Consider the following 20,000-nt stretch of genomic DNA (forward strand, 5'->3'; position numbering starts at 1 on the left):
CATTAATATAGTGGTTGTTGTTGTGTTCCAGGTCATTAATCTATGGGTTGTGTTCCAGGTCATTAATCTATTGGTTGTTGTTGTGTTCCAGGTCATTAATCTATTGGTTGTTGTTGTGTTCCAGGTCATTCATCTATTGGTTGTGTTCCAGGTCATTCATCTATTGGTTGTGTTCCAGGTCATTAATCTATTGGTTGTTGTTGTGGTCCAGGTCATTCATCTATTGGTTGTTGTTGTGTTCCAGGTCATTCATCTATTGGTTGTGTTCCAGGTCATTCATCTATTGGTTGTGTTCCAGGTCATTAATCTATTGGTTGTCATTGTGTTCCAGGTCATTCATCTATTGGTTGTCGTTGTGTTCCAGGTCATTCATCTATTGGTTGTTGTTGTGTTCCAGGTCATTCATCTATTGGTTGTGTTCCAGGTCATTCATCTATTGGTTGTGTTCCAGGTGCGTCCGTCAGACTACCAGTACATTAGCAGCAGGAGCAGTGGAGACTCTCTGTGGTTCAAACTAGAGCCGGTCAAGATAGACACCTCCAAACTAGAACACCTCTTCCAGACCAAGTCCAAGGAGATACCTGTCACCAAGGTAACCACACACACATTGTCCAATATTTTGTATTTTTTTTAAATACAACCTAACAAGTATGTTAGACATCAAAACATCAAGACTGAACCGATCACAGCCAAGGTAAATGAGAATCCAACTATCCCTTTAACCTTGTCTACGTGTGTCGACATACCCCCGTGGAAGGCCCCTTAAGACCTCTGACTTCCTATAATAAGTAAGGTCTGGATATGAGAGGCTGGGGGCTGAACGCTAACCTCTGGCACTTTGAACTATAGACGTCTCTCAAAACCACAACTGTTATTTTAATCTGCTACCATTCAAATCACCTCTGGTGAAGACTGGTGGCCTCCACACGCACACACACACACACACACACACACACACACACACACACACACACACACACACACACACACACACACACACACACACACACACACACACACACACACACACACACACACACACACACACAGGGGGGCTATACTCCTGTTAGGTTCAAGGGGTCAGTCGGAGAACTGATCCTGGTTGGAGAGCACATTGGAATCACTTGTATGTCTGTCAGGGGGATTGGTGTTGGAAATGTCTCTCTCACTTCACCTGAAACGTCTCGTCTTGTGATATCGTGAGGGTCTCATGACGGTAATGTGTCTGTCATTCGAGAGACAGTAACGGGGTACCTCCCCACGATGACGGAATTACGGACTGAGACTCAGATTTAAATCACTTTAAAATGTATGCCAAAACAAACAAACAAAAAAACATTGATTTCAAAGATTAGCAAACCATACCACTCTATGCGCAAGTACTACTCTTACCAATTTACACTGACATTTTTTTACAAAAACACGTTTACTGGGAGACCTTTGTCGATGCAAAGTTTGGTGAGAGAATTTCGGGTCAAATCTTCTTCCAGTTTTTTTTTTATGTGACCCCTTTTTACAAGAACTTTGACACAAACATTGTATAAACATCAAAAACAGTTTTTAACCAATCACATCTGTTAAAATGAAGAATGTCCGTGTAAGTTTAAATCAAGTTTCAACTACTTTTCAACGTCTATGGATGTCCTGTGTTGGTCGGAGCGCCGTGGGTGAGGATGCTGGTTACGGCAAATGGAGAGAGAGGGGGCTCATGGGTAGGAGTCGGTAAGAGGTGGGACAGGTGACATGAATTGGAGAGAGAGAAGGGGGGGAGAGAGAGAGAGGAGGGGAGAGAGAGGGGAGAGAGAGAGAAAGAGGGGGAGAGGGAGGGGAGAGAGAGGGAGAGAGAGAAAGCTGGAGAGGGGGGGAGGAGGGGAGAGAGAGGAGAGAGGGGGGAGAGAGAGAGAGAGAGAGAGAGAGAGAGAGGGGGAGAGGGAGGGTTGTCCAGCATTTTCACACTCTGGGTTTGACCACCAGACTACAGAAAGAGAAAGATACCAGCTGTGAGTTGAACATAACAGTCAGTGGAAGGGAGGACAGTAGTAGGAGACCCACTGTGTTTTGCGATTACTATAATTTCCTATTGTAGCCAGTTCAATTGTAGAAATTCTGTTAACAATTTTTCTGAAATTCTTTTACCAATTTGGCAACATAATATAAAGTTTTAATCACTTAAGGGCTCAGTGCAGTCCAAAAAATGTCACATGCTGTGTTTCATGCATAAACTCAGCCAAAAAAGAAACTTCCATTTTTCAGGACCTTGTCTTTCAAAGATAGTTTGTAAAAATCCAAATAACTTCACAGATCCTCATTGTAAAGGGTTTAAACACTGTTTCCCATGCTGGTTCAATGAACCATAAACAATTAATGAACATGCACCTGTGGAACGGTTGTTAAGACACTAACAGCTTACAGACGGTAGGCAATTAAGGTCACAGTTTTGAAAACGTAGGACACTATAGAGGCCTTTCTACTGACTCTGAAAAACACCACAAGAAAGATACCCAGGGTCCCTGCTCATCTGTGTGAACGTGCCTTAGGCATGCTGCAAGGAGGCATGAGGACTGCAGATGTGGCCAGGGCAATACATTTCAATGTCCGTACTGTGAGATACCTAAGACAGCTGATCGTCCTCGCAGTGGCAGACCACGTGTAACAACACCTGCACAGGATCGGTACATCCGAACATCACACCTGCCGAACAGGTACAGGATGGCAACAACAATTGCCAGAGTTACACCAGGAACGCACAATCCCTCCATCAGTGCTAAGACTGTCCACAATAGGCTGAAAGAGGCTGGACTGAGGGCTTGTAGGCCTGTTGTAAGGCAGGTCCTCACCAGACATCACCGGCAACAACGTCGCCTATGGGCACAAACCCACCGTCACTGGACCAGACAGGACTGGCAAAAGTGCTCTTCATTAACGAGTCACGGTTTTGTCTCACCAGTGGTGATGGTCGGATTCACGTTGATCGTCGAAGGAATGAGCTTTACACCGAGGCCTGTACTCTGGAGCGGGATCGATTTGGAGGTGGAGGGTCCGTCATGGTCTGGGGCAGTGTGTCACAGCATCATCGGACTGAGCTTGTTGTCATTGCAGGCAATCTCAACGCTGTGCGTTACAGGGAAGACATCCTCCTCCCTCATGTGGTACCCTTCCTGCAGGCTCATCCTGACATGACCCTCCAGCATGACAATGCCACCAGCCATACTGCTCGTTCTGTGCGTGATTTCCTGCTAGAGAGGAATGCCAGTGTTCTGCCATGGCCAGCAAAGAGCCCAGATCTCAATCACATTGAGCACATCTGGGACCTGTTGGATCGGAGGGTGAGGGCTAGGGCCATTCCCCCCAGAAATGTCTGAGAACTTGCATGTGCCTTGGTGGAAGAGTGGGGTAACATCTCACAGCAAGAACTGACCAATCTGGTGCAGTCCATGAGGAGGAGACAACACTGCAGTACTTAATGCAGCTGGTGGCCACACCAGATACTGACTGTTACTTTTGATTTTGAACCCCCCCCCCCTTTGTTCAGGGTCACATTATTTCATTTCTGTTAGTCACATGTCTGTGGAACTTGTTCAGTTTATGTCTGTCTGTTGAATCTTGTTATGTTCATACAAATATTTACACATGTTATTAAAATAAGTTTGGTGAAAATAAACCCAGTTGACAGTGAGAGGACGTTTATTTTTTGGCTGAGTTTATATACAGTATATATATATCTTCTCACTATGAGTGAATAATAATGTGAAATTGTAAAAATTATAATAATTCCCTTCTATTGTAATACCTGTTTGAAAAGATGTCACCAAGGGGTTAACTTAGTTAATAGAGCAGTGAGGAAAATGGTTGTGTGTCTTAAACTTACAGAAGGCTGAACAAATGTCTCCCAAACTAAATATAAGTACCGATATCAGTTTGGCAGGGGTCTTTGGGTACCGATATCAGTTTGGCAGGGGTCTTTGGGTATCGATATCAGTTTGGCAGGGGTCTTTGGGTACTGATATCAGTTTGGCAGGGGTCTTTGGGTATCAATATCAGTTTGGCAGGGGTCTTTGGGTACCGATATCAGTTTGGCAGGGGTCTTTAGGTATTGATATCAGTTTGGCAGGGGTCTTTAGGTATCGATATCAGTTTGGCAGGGGTCTTTGGGTACCGATATCAGTTTGGCAGGGGTCTTTGGGTACCGATATCAGTTTGGCATGGGTCTTTAGGTATTGATATGAGTTTGGCAGGGGTCTTTAGGTATCGATATCAGTTTGGCAGGGGTCTTTATTTCAACATTATTGTGATTCGATGTATTTCTAATACCTTTTAAGACTTTTTCTGGTAGATGTTTCTCAAAGTCCCCCTTTGCATGTTTGACCAGAAATCAAAGCCTTTACAAATTCCTAAACGATATAGATGATGGCCAGGCTGTTATAACTATAACTATTGGATGTGACCAGGCTGTTATAACTATTACTATTGGATGTGACCAGGCTGTTATAACTATTACTATTGGATGTGACCAGGCTGTTATAACTATTGGATGTGACCAGGCTGTTATGAATATTGAATGTGACCAGGCTGTTATTACTATTGGATGTGACCAGGCTGTTATAACTATTGGATGATGACCAGGCTGTTATAACTATTGGATGTGACCAGGCTGTTATAACTATTGGATGTGACCAGGCTGTTATAACTATTGGATGTGACCAGGCTGTTATAACTATTGAATGTGACCAGGCTGTTATTACTATTGGTTGATGACAAGGCTGTTATAACTATTACTATTGGATGTGACCAGGCTGTTATTACTATTGGATGTGACCAGGCTGTTATAACTATTACTATTGGATGTGACCAGGCTGTTATAACTATTACTATTGGATGTGACCAGGCTGTTATAACTATTGGATGTGACCAGGCTGTTATGAATATTGAATGTGACCAGGCTGTTATTACTATTGGATGTGACCAGGCTGTTATAACTATTGGATGATGACCAGGCTGTTATAACTATTGGATGTGACCAGGCTGTTATAACTATTGGATGTGACCAGGCTGTTATAACTATTGGATGTGACCAGGCTGTTATAACTATTGAATGTGACCAGGCTGTTATTACTATTGGTTGATGACAAGGCTGTTATAACTATTACTATTGGATGTGACCAGGCTGTTATTACTATTGGATGTGACCAGGCTGTTATTACTATTGGATGTGACCAGGCTGTTATTACTATTGGATGTGACCCGGCTGTTATAACTATAGGATTATGACCAGGGAGTTATTACTATTGGATGTGCCCAGGCTTTTATTACTATTGGTTGATGACCAGGCTGTTATAACTATTGGATGATGACCAAGCTGTTATAACTATTGGATGTGACCAGGCTGTTATAACTATTGGATGTGACCAGTCTGTTATAACTATTGGATGTGACCAGGCTGTTATAACTATTGAATGTGACCAGGCTGTTATAACTATTGGATGATGACCAGGCTGTTATAACTATTGGATGTGACCAGGCTGTTATAACTATTGGATGTGACCAGTCTGTTATAACTATTGGATGTGACCAGGCTGTTATAACTATTGAATGATGACCAGGCTGTTATAACTATTGAATGTGACCAGGCTGTTATAACTATTGGATTATGACCAGGCAGTTATTACTATTGGATGTGACCAGGCTTTTATTACTATTGGTTGATGACCAGGCTGTTATAACTATAACTATTGGATGATGACCAGGCTGTTATTACTATTGGTTGAAGACTAGGCTGTTATGACTATTGGATGTGACCAGGCTGTTATAACTATTGGATTATGACCAGGCAGTTATTACTATTGGATGTGACCATGCTGTTATTACTATTGGATGTGACCAGGCTTTTATTACTATTGGATTATGACCAGGCAGTTATTACTATTGGATGTGACCAGGCTGTTATTACTATTGGATGTGACCAGGCTGTTGTTACTATTGGATTATGACCAGGCAGTTATTACTATTGGATGTGACCAGGCTGTTATTACTATTGGATGTGACCAGGCTGTTATAACTATTGGATTATGACCAGGCTGTTATAACTATTACTATTAGATGTGACCAGGCTCTTAATACTATTGGATGTGACCAGGCTGTTATAACTATTACTATTGGATGTGACCAGGCTGTTATAACTATTACTATTGGATGTGACCAGGCTGTTATAACTATTACTATTGGATGTGACCAGGCTGTTATTACTGTTGGATGTGACAAGGCTGTTATAACTATAACTATTTGATGATGCCCAGGCTGTTATTGCTATTGGATGTGACCAGGCTGTTATAACTATTGGATTATGACCAGGCAGTTATTACTATTGGATGTGACCAGGCTGTTATAACTATTGGATTATGACCAGGCAGTTATTACTATTGGATGTGACCAGGCTGTTATTACTATTGGATGATGACCAGGCTGTTATAACTATAACTATTGGATGATGACCAGGCTGTTATTACTATTGGTTGAAGACCAGGCTGTTATGGCTATTGGATGTGACCAGGCTGTTATAACTATTGGATTATAACCAGGCAGTTATTACTATTGGATGTGACCAGGTTGTTATTACTATTGGATGTGACCAGGCTGTTATTACTATTGGATGATGACCAGGCTGTTATAACTATAACTATTGGATGATGACCAGGCTGTTATTACTATTGGTTGAAGACCAGGGTGTTATGACTATTGGATGTGACCAGGTTGTTATTACTATTGGATGTGACCAGGCTGTTATAGCTATTGGATTATGATCAGGCTGTTATAACTATTACTATTGGATGTGACCAGGCTGTTATTACTATTGGATTATGACCAGGCAGTTATTACTATTGGATGTGACCAGGCTGTTATTACTATTGGATGTGACCAGGCTGTTATAACTATTGGATTATGACCAGGCTGTTATAACTATTACTATTGGATGTGACCAGGCTGTTATTACTATTGGATGTGACCAGGCTGTTATTACTATTGGATGTGACCCGGCTGTTATAACTATAGGATTATGACCAGGGAGTTATTACTATTGGATGTGCCCAGGCTTTTATTACTATTGGTTGATGACCAGGCTGTTATAACTATTACTATTGGATGTGACCAGGCTGTTATAACTATTGGATGATGACCAAGCTGTTATAACTATTGGATGTGACCAGGCTGTTATAACTATTGGATGTGACCAGTCTGTTATAACTATTGGATGTGACCAGGCTGTTATAACTATTGAATGTGACCAGGCTGTTATAACTATTGGATGATGACCAGGCTGTTATAACTATTGGATGTGACCAGGCTGTTATAACTATTGGATGTGACCAGTCTGTTATAACTATTGGATGTGACCAGGCTGTTATAACTATTGAATGTGACCAGGCTGTTATAACTATTGGATGATGACCAGGCTGTTATAACTATTGAATGTGACCAGGCTGTTATAACTATTGGATTATGACCAGGCAGTTATTACTATTGGATGTGACCAGGCTTTTATTACTATTGGTTGATGACCAGGCTGTTATAACTATAACTATTGGATGATGACCAGGCTGTTATTACTATTGGTTGAAGACTAGGCTGTTATGACTATTGGATGTGACCAGGCTGTTATAACTATTGGATTATGACCAGGCAGTTATTACTATTGGATGTGACCATGCTGTTATTACTATTGGATGTGACCAGGCTTTTATTACTATTGGATTATGACCAGGCAGTTATTACTATTGGATGTGACCAGGCTGTTATTACTATTGGATGTGACCAGGCTGTTATTACTATTGGATTATGACCAGGCAGTTATTACTATTGGATGTGACCAGGCTGTTATTACTATTGGATGTGACCAGGCTGTTATAACTATTGGATTATGACCAGGCTGTTATAACTATTACTATTAGATGTGACCAGGCTCTTAATACTATTGGATGTGACCAGGCTGTTATAACTATTACTATTGGATGTGACCAGGCTGTTATAACTATTACTATTGGATGTGACCAGGCTGTTATAACTATTACTATTGGATGTGACCAGGCTGTTATTACTGTTGGATGTGACAAGGCTGTTATAACTATAACTATTTGATGATGCCCAGGCTGTTATTGCTATTGGATGTGACCAGGCTGTTATAACTATTGGATTATGACCAGGCAGTTATTACTATTGGATGTGACCAGGCTGTTATTACTATTGGATGATGACCAGGCTGTTATAACTATAACTATTGGATGATGACCAGGCTGTTATTACTATTGGTTGAAGACCAGGCTGTTATGGCTATTGGATGTGACCAGGCTGTTATAACTATTGGATTATAACCAGGCAGTTATTACTATTGGATGTGACCAGGTTGTTATTACTATTGGATGTGACCAGGCTGTTATTACTATTGGATGATGACCAGGCTGTTATAACTATAACTATTGGATGATGACCAGGCTGTTATTACTACTGGTTGAAGACCAGGGTGTTATGACTATTGGATGTGACCAGGTTGTTATTACTATTGGATGTGACCAGGCTGTTATAGCTATTGGATTATGATCAGGCTGTTATAACTATTACTATTGGATGTGACCAGGCTGTTATTACTATTGGATTATGACCAGGCAGTTATTACTATTGGATGTGACCAGGCTGTTATTACTATTGGATGTGACCAGGCTGTTATAACTATTGGATTATGACCAGGCTGTTATAACTATTACTATTAGATGTGACCAGGCTCTTAATACTATTGGATGTGACCAGGCTGTTATTACTATTGGATGTGACCCGGCTGTTATAACTATAGGATTATGACCAGGGAGTTATTACTATTGGATGTGCCCAGGCTTTTATTACTATTGGTTGATGACCAGGCTGTTATAACTATTACTATTGGATGTGACCAGGCTGTTATAACTATTGTATGATGACCAAGCTGTTATAACTATTGGATGTGACCAGGCTGTTATAACTATTGGATGTGACCAGTCTGTTATAACTATTGGATGTGACCAGGCTGTTATAACTATTGAATGTGACCAGGCTGTTATAACTATTGGATGATGACCAGGCTGTTATAACTATTGGATGTGACCAGGCTGTTATAGCTATTGGATGTGACCAGTCTGTTATAACTATTGGATGTGACCAGGCTGTTATAACTATTGAATGTGACCAGGCTGTTATAACTATTGGATGATGACCAGGCTGTTATAACTATTGAATGTGACCAGGCTGTTATAACTATTGGATTATGACCAGGCAGTTATTACTATTGGATGTGACCAGGCTTTTATTACTATTGGTTGATGACCAGGCTGTTATAACTATAACTATTGGATGATGACCAGGCTGTTATTACTATTGGTTGAAGACTAGGCTGTTATGACTATTGGATGTGACCAGGCTGTTATAACTATTGGATTATGACCAGGCAGTTATTACTATTGGATGTGACCATGCTGTTATTACTATTGGATGTGACCAGGCTTTTATTACTATTGGATTATGACCAGGCAGTTATTACTATTGGATGTGACCAGGCTGTTATTACTATTGGATGTGACCAGGCTGTTATTACTATTGGATTATGACCAGGCAGTTATTACTATTGGATGTGACCAGGCTGTTATTACTATTGGATGTGACCAGGCTGTTATAACTATTGGATTATGACCAGGCTGTTATAACTATTACTATTAGATGTGACCAGGCTCTTAATACTATTGGATGTGACCAGGCTGTTATAACTATTACTATTGGATGTGACCAGGCTGTTATAACTATTACTATTGGATGTGACCAGGCTGTTATAACTATTACTATTGGATGTGACCAGGCTGTTATTACTGTTGGATGTGACAAGGCTGTTATAACTATAACTATTTGATGATGCCCAGGCTGTTATTGCTATTGGATGTGACCAGGCTGTTATAACTATTGGATTATGACCAGGCAGTTATTACTATTGGATGTGACCAGGCTGTTATTACTATTGGATGATGACCAGGCTGTTATAACTATAACTATTGGATGATGACCAGGCTGTTATTACTATTGGTTGAAGACCAGGCTGTTATGGCTATTGGATGTGACCAGGCTGTTATAACTATTGGATTATAACCAGGCAGTTATTACTATTGGATGTGACCAGGTTGTTATTACTATTGGATGTGACCAGGCTGTTATTACTATTGGATGATGACCAGGCTGTTATAACTATAACTATTGGATGATGACCAGGCTGTTATTACTATTGGTTGAAGACCAGGGTGTTATGACTATTGGATGTGACCAGGTTGTTATTACTATTGGATGTGACCAGGCTGTTATAGCTATTGGATTATGATCAGGCTGTTATAACTATTACTATTGGATGTGACCAGGCTGTTATTACTATTGGATTATGACCAGGCAGTTATTACTATTGGATGTGACCAGGCTGTTATTACTATTGGATGTGACCAGGCTGTTATAACTATTGGATTATGACCAGGCTGTTATAACTATTACTATTAGATGTGACCAGGCTCTTAATACTATTGGATGTGACCAGGCTGTTATAACTATTACTATTGGATGTGACCAGGCTGTTATAACTATTACTATTGGATGTGACCGGGCTGTTATAACTATTACTATTGGATGTGACCAGGCTGTTATTACTGTTGGATGTGACAAGGCTGTTATAACTATAACTATTTGATGATGCCCAGGCTGTTATTGCTATTGGATGTGACCAGGCTGTTATAACTATTGGATTATGACCAGGCAGTTATTACTATTGGATGTGACCAGGCTGTTATTACTATTGGATGATGACCAGGCTGTTATAACTATAACTATTGGATGATGACCAGGCTGTTATTACTATTGGTTGAAGACCAGGCTGTTATGGCTATTGGATGTGACCAGGCTGTTATAACTATTGGATTATAACCAGGCAGTTATTACTATTGGATGTGACCAGGTTGTTATTACTATTGGATGTGACCAGGCTGTTATTACTATTGGATGATGACCAGGCTGTTATAACTATAACTATTGGATGATGACCAGGCTGTTATTACTATTGGTTGAAGACCAGGGTGTTATGACTATTGGATGTGACCAGGTTGTTATTACTATTGGATGTGACCAGGCTGTTATAGCTATTGGATTATGATCAGGCTGTTATAACTATTACTATTGGATGTGACCAGGCTGTTATTACTATTGGATGTGACCAGGCTGTTATTACTATACCTATTGAATGTGACCAGGCTGTTTTTACTATAGCTATTGGATGTGACCAGGCTGTTATGACTATTGAATGTGACCAGGCTGTTATGACTATTGAATGTGACCAGTCTGTTAAGACTATTTAATGTGACCAGGCTGTTATTACTATTGGATGTGACCAGGCTGTTATAACTATTACTATTGGATGTGACCAGGCTGTTATTACTATTGGATGATGACCAGGCTGTTATAACTATAACTATTGGATGATGACCAGGCTGTTATAACTATTGGATGATGACTAGGCTGTTATAACTATTGGATATGACCAGGCTGTTATAACTATTGGATGTGACCAGGCTGTTATAACTATAACTGTTGGACGATGACCAGGCTGTTATTACTATTGGATGATGACCAGGCTGTTATGACTATTGAATGTGACCAGGCTGTTATAACTATAACTGTTGGACGATGACCAGGCTGTTATTACTATTGGATGATGACCAGGCTGTTATAACTATTACTATTGGATGTGACTAGGCTGTTATAACTATTGGATGTGACCAGGCTGTTATAACTATTGGATGTGATCAGGCTGTTATAACTTTAACTGTTGGACGATGACCAGGCTGTTATTACTATTGGATTATGACCAGGCTGTTATAACTATTACTATTGGATGTTACCAGGCTGTTATAACTATTGGATGTGACCAGGCTGTTATAACTATTGGATGTGACCAGGCTGTTATAACTATTGGATGTGACCCGGCTGTTATAACTATAACTGTTGGACGATGACCAGGCTGTTATTACTATTGGATGATGACCAGGCTGTTATGTCTATAACTATTGGATGATGACCAGGCTGTTATAACTATTGGATGTGATCAGGCTGTTATAACTATAACTGTTGGACGATGACCACGCTGTTATTACTATTGGATGATGACCAGGCTGTTATGTCTACAACTATTGGATGATGGCCAGGCTGTTATTACTATTGGATGTGACCAGGCTGTTATTACTATTGGATGATGACCAGGCTGTTATAACTATAACTATTGGATGATGACCAGGCTGTTATTACTATTGGTTGAAGACCAGGCTGTTATGGCTATTGGATGTGACCAGGCTGTTATAACTATTGGATTATAACCAGGCAGTTATTACTATTGGATGTGACCAGGTTGTTATTACTATTGGATGTGACCAGGCTGTTATTACTATTGGATGATGACCAGGCTGTTATAACTATAACTATTGGATGATGACCAGGCTGTTATTACTATTGGTTGAAGACCAGGGTGTTATGACTATTGGATGTGACCAGGCTATTATTACTATTGGATGTGACCAGGCTGTTATTACTATACCTATTGAATGTGACCAGGCTGTTTTTACTATAGCTATTGGATGTGACCAGGCTGTTATGACTATTGAATGTGACCAGGCTGTTATTACTATTGGTTGAAGACCAGGGTGTTATGACTATTGGATGTGACCAGGCTATTATTACTATTGGATGTGACCAGGCTTTTATTACTATTGGTTGATGACCAGGCTGTTATAACTATAACTATTGGATGATGACCAGGCTGTTATTACTATTGGCTGAAGACCAGGCTGTTATGACTATTGGATCTGACCAGGCTGTTATAGCTATCTGATTATGATCAGGCTGTTATAACTATTACTATTGGATGTGACCAGGCTGTTATTACTATTGGATGTGACCAGGCTGTTATTACTATACCTATTGAATGTGACCAGGCTGTTTTTACTATAGCTATTGGATGTGACCAGGCTGTTATGACTATTGAATGTGACCAGTCTGTTAAGACTATTTAATGTGACCAGGCTGTTATTACTATTGGATGTGACCAGGCTGTTATAACTATTACTATTGGATGTGACCAGGCTGTTATAACTATTGGATGTGACCAGGCTGTTATAACTTTTGAATGTGACCAGGCTGTTATTACTTTTGAATGTGACCAGGCTGTTATTACTATTGGATGTGACCAGGCTGTTATAACTATTGAATGTGACCAGGCTGTTATTACTATAACTATTGGATGTGACCAGGCTGTTATAACTATTGGATGATGACCAGGCTGTTATAACTATTGGATGTGACCAGGCTGTTATAACTATTGGATGATGACTAGGCTGTTATAACTATTGGATATGACCAGGCTGTTATAACTATTGGATGTGACCAGGCTGTTATAACTATAACTGTTGGACGATGACCAGGCTGTTATTACTATTGGATGATGACCAGGCTGTTATGACTATTGAATGTGACCAGGCTGTTATAACTATAACTGTTGGACGATGACCAGGCTGTTATTACTATTGGATGATGACCAGGCTGTTATAACTATTACTATTGGATGTGACTAGGCTGTTATAACTATTGGATGTGACCAGGCTGTTATATCTATTGGATGTGACCAGGCTGTTATAACTTTAACTGTTGGACAATGACCAGGCTGTTATTACTATTGGATTATGACCAGGCTGTTATAACTATTACTATTGGATGTTACCAGGCTGTTATAACTATTGGATGTGACCAGGCTGTTATAACTATTGGATGTGACCAGGCTGTTATAACTATTGGATGTGACCCGGCTGTAATAACTATAACTGTTGGACGATGACCAGGCTGTTATTACTATTGGATGATGACCAGGCTGTTATGTCTATAACTATTGGATGATGACCAGGCTGTTATAACTATTGGATGTGATCAGGCTGTTATAACTATAACTGTTGGACGATGACCACGCTGTTATTACTATTGGATGATGACCAGGCTGTTATGTCTACAACTATTGGATGATGGCCAGGCTGTTATGTCTATAACTATTGGATGATGACCAGGCTGTTATAACTATTGGATGATGGCCAGGCTGTTATAACTATTGGATGTGACCAGGATGTTATTACTATAACTATTGGACGATGACCAGGCTGTTATTACTATTGGATGATGACCAGGCTGTTATGTCTATAACTATTGGATGATGCCCAGGCTGTTATAGCTATTGGATGTGACCTGGCGGTTATAACTATTGGATGTGACCAGGCTGTTATAACTATTGGATGTGACCAGGCTGTTATTACTATTGAATGTGACCAGGCTGTTATAACTATTGGATGTGACCAGGCTGTTATAACTATTGGATGTGCCCAGGCTGTTATGACTATTGAATGTGACCAGGCTGTTATTACTATTGGATGTGACCAGGCTGTTATAACTATTGAATGTGACCAGGCTGTTATTACTATAACTATTGGATGTGACCAGGCTGTTATAACTATTGGATGATGACCAGGCTGTTATAACTATTGGGTGTGACCAGGCTGTTATTACTATAACTATTGGATGTGACCAGGCTGTTATAACTATTGGATGTGGCTAGGCTGTTATAACTATTGGATGTGACCAGGCTGTTATAACTATTGGATGATGACCAGGCTGTTATAACTATTGGATGTGACCAGGCTGTTATAACTATAACTGTTGGACGATGACCAGGCTGTTATTACTATTGGATGATGACCAGGCTGTTATGTCTATAACTATTGGATGTGACCAGGCTGTTATAACTATTGGATGTGACCAGGCTGTTATGACTATTGAATGTGACCAGGCTGTTATAACTATAACTGTTGGACGATGACCAGGCTGTTATAACTATTGGATGATGACCAGGCTGTTATAACTATTGGATGTTACCAGGCTGTTAACTATTGGATGTGACCAGGCTGTTATAACTATTGGATGTGACCAGGCTGTTATAACTATTGGATGTGACCAGGCTGTTATAACTATTGGATGTTACCAGGCTGTTATAACTATTGGATGTGACCAGGCTGTTATAACTATTGGATGTGACCAGGCTGTTATAACTATAACTGTTGGACGATGACCAGGCTGTTATTACTATTGGATGATGACCAGGCTGTTATGTCTATAACTATTGGATGATGGCCAGGCTGTTATGTCTATAACTATTGGATGTGACCAGGCTGTTATAACTATTGGATGTGACCAGGCTGTTATGACTATTGAATGTGACCAGGCTGTTATAACTATAACTGTTGGACGATGACCAGGCTGTTATAACTATTGGATGTGACCAGGCTGTTATTACTGTTGGATGTGACAAGGCTGTTATAACTATAACTATTTGATGATGCCCAGGCTGTTATTGCTATTGGATGTGACCAGGCTGTTATAACTATTGGATTATGACCAGGCAGTTATTACTATTGGATGTGACCAGGCTGTTATTACTATTGGATGATGACCAGGCTGTTATAACTATAACTATTGGATGATGACCAGGCTGTTATTACTATTGGTTGAAGACCAGGCTGTTATGGCTATTGGATGTGACCAGGCTGTTATAACTATTGGATTATAACCAGGCAGTTATTACTATTGGATGTGACCAGGTTGTTATTACTATTGGATGTGACCAGGCTGTTATTACTATTGGATGATGACCAGGCTGTTATAACTATAACTATTGGATGATGACCAGGCTGTTATTACTATTGGTTGAAGACCAGGGTGTTATGACTATTGGATGTGACCAGGTTGTTATTACTATTGGATGTGACCAGGCTGTTATAGCTATTGGATTATGATCAGGCTGTTATAACTATTACTATTGGATGTGACCAGGCTGTTATTACTATTGGATTATGACCAGGCAGTTATTACTATTGGATGTGACCAGGCTGTTATTACTATTGGATGTGACCAGGCTGTTATAACTATTGGATTATGACCAGGCTGTTATAACTATTACTATTAGATGTGACCAGGCTCTTAATACTATTGGATGTGACCAGGCTGTTATAACTATTACTATTGGATGTGACCAGGCTGTTATAACTATTACTATTGGATGTGACCGGGCTGTTATAACTATTACTATTGGATGTGACCAGGCTGTTATTACTGTTGGATGTGACAAGGCTGTTATAACTATAACTATTTGATGATGCCCAGGCTGTTATTGCTATTGGATGTGACCAGGCTGTTATAACTATTGGATTATGACCAGGCAGTTATTACTATTGGATGTGACCAGGCTGTTATTACTATTGGATGATGACCAGGCTGTTATAACTATAACTATTGGATGATGACCAGGCTGTTATTACTATTGGTTGAAGACCAGGCTGTTATGGCTATTGGATGTGACCAGGCTGTTATAACTATTGGATTATAACCAGGCAGTTATTACTATTGGATGTGACCAGGTTGTTATTACTATTGGATGTGACCAGGCTGTTATTACTATTGGATGATGACCAGGCTGTTATAACTATAACTATTGGATGATGACCAGGCTGTTATTACTATTGGTTGAAGACCAGGGTGTTATGACTATTGGATGTGACCAGGTTGTTATTACTATTGGATGTGACCAGGCTGTTATAGCTATTGGATTATGATCAGGCTGTTATAACTATTACTATTGGATGTGACCAGGCTGTTATTACTATTGGATGTGACCAGGCTGTTATTACTATACCTATTGAATGTGACCAGGCTGTTTTTACTATAGCTATTGGATGTGACCAGGCTGTTATGACTATTGAATGTGACCAGGCTGTTATGACTATTGAATGTGACCAGTCTGTTAAGACTATTTAATGTGACCAGGCTGTTATTACTATTGGATGTGACCAGGCTGTTATAACTATTACTATTGGATGTGACCAGGCTGTTATTACTATTGGATGATGACCAGGCTGTTATAACTATAACTATTGGATGATGACCAGGCTGTTATAACTATTGGATGATGACTAGGCTGTTATAACTATTGGATATGACCAGGCTGTTATAACTATTGGATGTGACCAGGCTGTTATAACTATAACTGTTGGACGATGACCAGGCTGTTATTACTATTGGATGATGACCAGGCTGTTATGACTATTGAATGTGACCAGGCTGTTATAACTATAACTGTTGGACGATGACCAGGCTGTTATTACTATTGGATGATGACCAGGCTGTTATAACTATTACTATTGGATGTGACTAGGCTGTTATAACTATTGGATGTGACCAGGCTGTTATAACTATTGGATGTGATCAGGCTGTTATAACTTTAACTGTTGGACGATGACCAGGCTGTTATTACTATTGGATTATGACCAGGCTGTTATAACTATTACTATTGGATGTTACCAGGCTGTTATAACTATTGGATGTGACCAGGCTGTTATAACTATTGGATGTGACCAGGCTGTTATAACTATTGGATGTGACCCGGCTGTTATAACTATAACTGTTGGACGATGACCAGGCTGTTATTACTATTGGATGATGACCAGGCTGTTATGTCTATAACTATTGGATGATGACCAGGCTGTTATAACTATTGGATGTGATCAGGCTGTTATAACTATAACTGTTGGACGATGACCACGCTGTTATTACTATTGGATGATGACCAGGCTGTTATGTCTACAACTATTGGATGATGGCCAGGCTGTTATTACTATTGGATGTGACCAGGCTGTTATTACTATTGGATGATGACCAGGCTGTTATAACTATAACTATTGGATGATGACCAGGCTGTTATTACTATTGGTTGAAGACCAGGCTGTTATGGCTATTGGATGTGACCAGGCTGTTATAACTATTGGATTATAACCAGGCAGTTATTACTATTGGATGTGACCAGGTTGTTATTACTATTGGATGTGACCAGGCTGTTATTACTATTGGATGATGACCAGGCTGTTATAACTATAACTATTGGATGATGACCAGGCTGTTATTACTATTGGTTGAAGACCAGGGTGTTATGACTATTGGATGTGACCAGGCTATTATTACTATTGGATGTGACCAGGCTGTTATTACTATACCTATTGAATGTGACCAGGCTGTTTTTACTATAGCTATTGGATGTGACCAGGCTGTTATGACTATTGAATGTGACCAGGCTGTTATTACTATTGGTTGAAGACCAGGGTGTTATGACTATTGGATGTGACCAGGCTATTATTACTATTGGATGTGACCAGGCTTTTATTACTATTGGTTGATGACCAGGCTGTTATAACTATAACTATTGGATGATGACCAGGCTGTTATTACTATTGGCTGAAGACCAGGCTGTTATGACTATTGGATCTGACCAGGCTGTTATAGCTATCTGATTATGATCAGGCTGTTATAACTATTACTATTGGATGTGACCAGGCTGTTATTACTATTGGATGTGACCAGGCTGTTATTACTATACCTATTGAATGTGACCAGGCTGTTTTTACTATAGCTATTGGATGTGACCAGGCTGTTATGACTATTGAATGTGACCAGTCTGTTAAGACTATTTAATGTGACCAGGCTGTTATTACTATTGGATGTGACCAGGCTGTTATAACTATTACTATTGGATGTGACCAGGCTGTTATAACTATTGGATGTGACCAGGCTGTTATAACTTTTGAATGTGACCAGGCTGTTATTACTTTTGAATGTGACCAGGCTGTTATTACTATTGGATGTGACCAGGCTGTTATAACTATTGAATGTGACCAGGCTGTTATTACTATAACTATTGGATGTGACCAGGCTGTTATAACTATTGGATGATGACCAGGCTGTTATAACTATTGGATGTGACCAGGCTGTTATAACTATTGGATGATGACTAGGCTGTTATAACTATTGGATATGACCAGGCTGTTATAACTATTGGATGTGACCAGGCTGTTATAACTATAACTGTTGGACGATGACCAGGCTGTTATTACTATTGGATGATGACCAGGCTGTTATGACTATTGAATGTGACCAGGCTGTTATAACTATAACTGTTGGACGATGACCAGGCTGTTATTACTATTGGATGATGACCAGGCTGTTATAACTATTACTATTGGATGTGACTAGGCTGTTATAACTATTGGATGTGACCAGGCTGTTATATCTATTGGATGTGACCAGGCTGTTATAACTTTAACTGTTGGACAATGACCAGGCTGTTATTACTATTGGATTATGACCAGGCTGTTATAACTATTACTATTGGATGTTACCAGGCTGTTATAACTATTGGATGTGACCAGGCTGTTATAACTATTGGATGTGACCAGGCTGTTATAACTATTGGATGTGACCGGCTGTAATAACTATAACTGTTGGACGATGACCAGGCTGTTATTACTATTGGATGATGACCAGGCTGTTATGTCTATAACTATTGGATGATGACCAGGCTGTTATAACTATTGGATGTGATCAGGCTGTTATAACTATAACTGTTGGACGATGACCACGCTGTTATTACTATTGGATGATGACCAGGCTGTTATGTCTACAACTATTGGATGATGGCCAGGCTGTTATGTCTATAACTATTGGATGATGACCAGGCTGTTATAACTATTGGATGATGGCCAGGCTGTTATAACTATTGGATGTGACCAGGATGTTATTACTATAACTATTGGACGATGACCAGGCTGTTATTACTATTGGATGATGACCAGGCTGTTATGTCTATAACTATTGGATGATGCCCAGGCTGTTATAGCTATTGGATGTGACCTGGCGGTTATAACTATTGGATGTGACCAGGCTGTTATAACTATTGGATGTGACCAGGCTGTTATTACTATTGAATGTGACCAGGCTGTTATAACTATTGGATGTGACCAGGCTGTTATAACTATTGGATGTGCCCA

At 40.0% G+C, this 20,000-nt stretch overlaps 1 protein-coding gene across 1 annotated transcript in view; it reads left to right on the forward strand.

Annotated features, from left to right (window-relative positions):
• The window catches only part of LOC135551619 (FH1/FH2 domain-containing protein 3-like), a 66,633-nt gene that overhangs the window by 3,613 nt on the left and 43,020 nt on the right, over positions 1 to 20,000 (forward strand). Inside the window, 1 exon segment of the mRNA XM_064982809.1 lies at positions 452 to 592. Within this exon segment, the coding sequence (XP_064838881.1) occupies positions 452 to 592 (141 nt within the window).

This window comes from Oncorhynchus masou, chromosome 13, assembly GCF_036934945.1.
Source record: "Oncorhynchus masou masou isolate Uvic2021 chromosome 13, UVic_Omas_1.1, whole genome shotgun sequence".
NCBI lineage: Eukaryota > Metazoa > Chordata > Actinopteri > Salmoniformes > Salmonidae > Oncorhynchus > Oncorhynchus masou.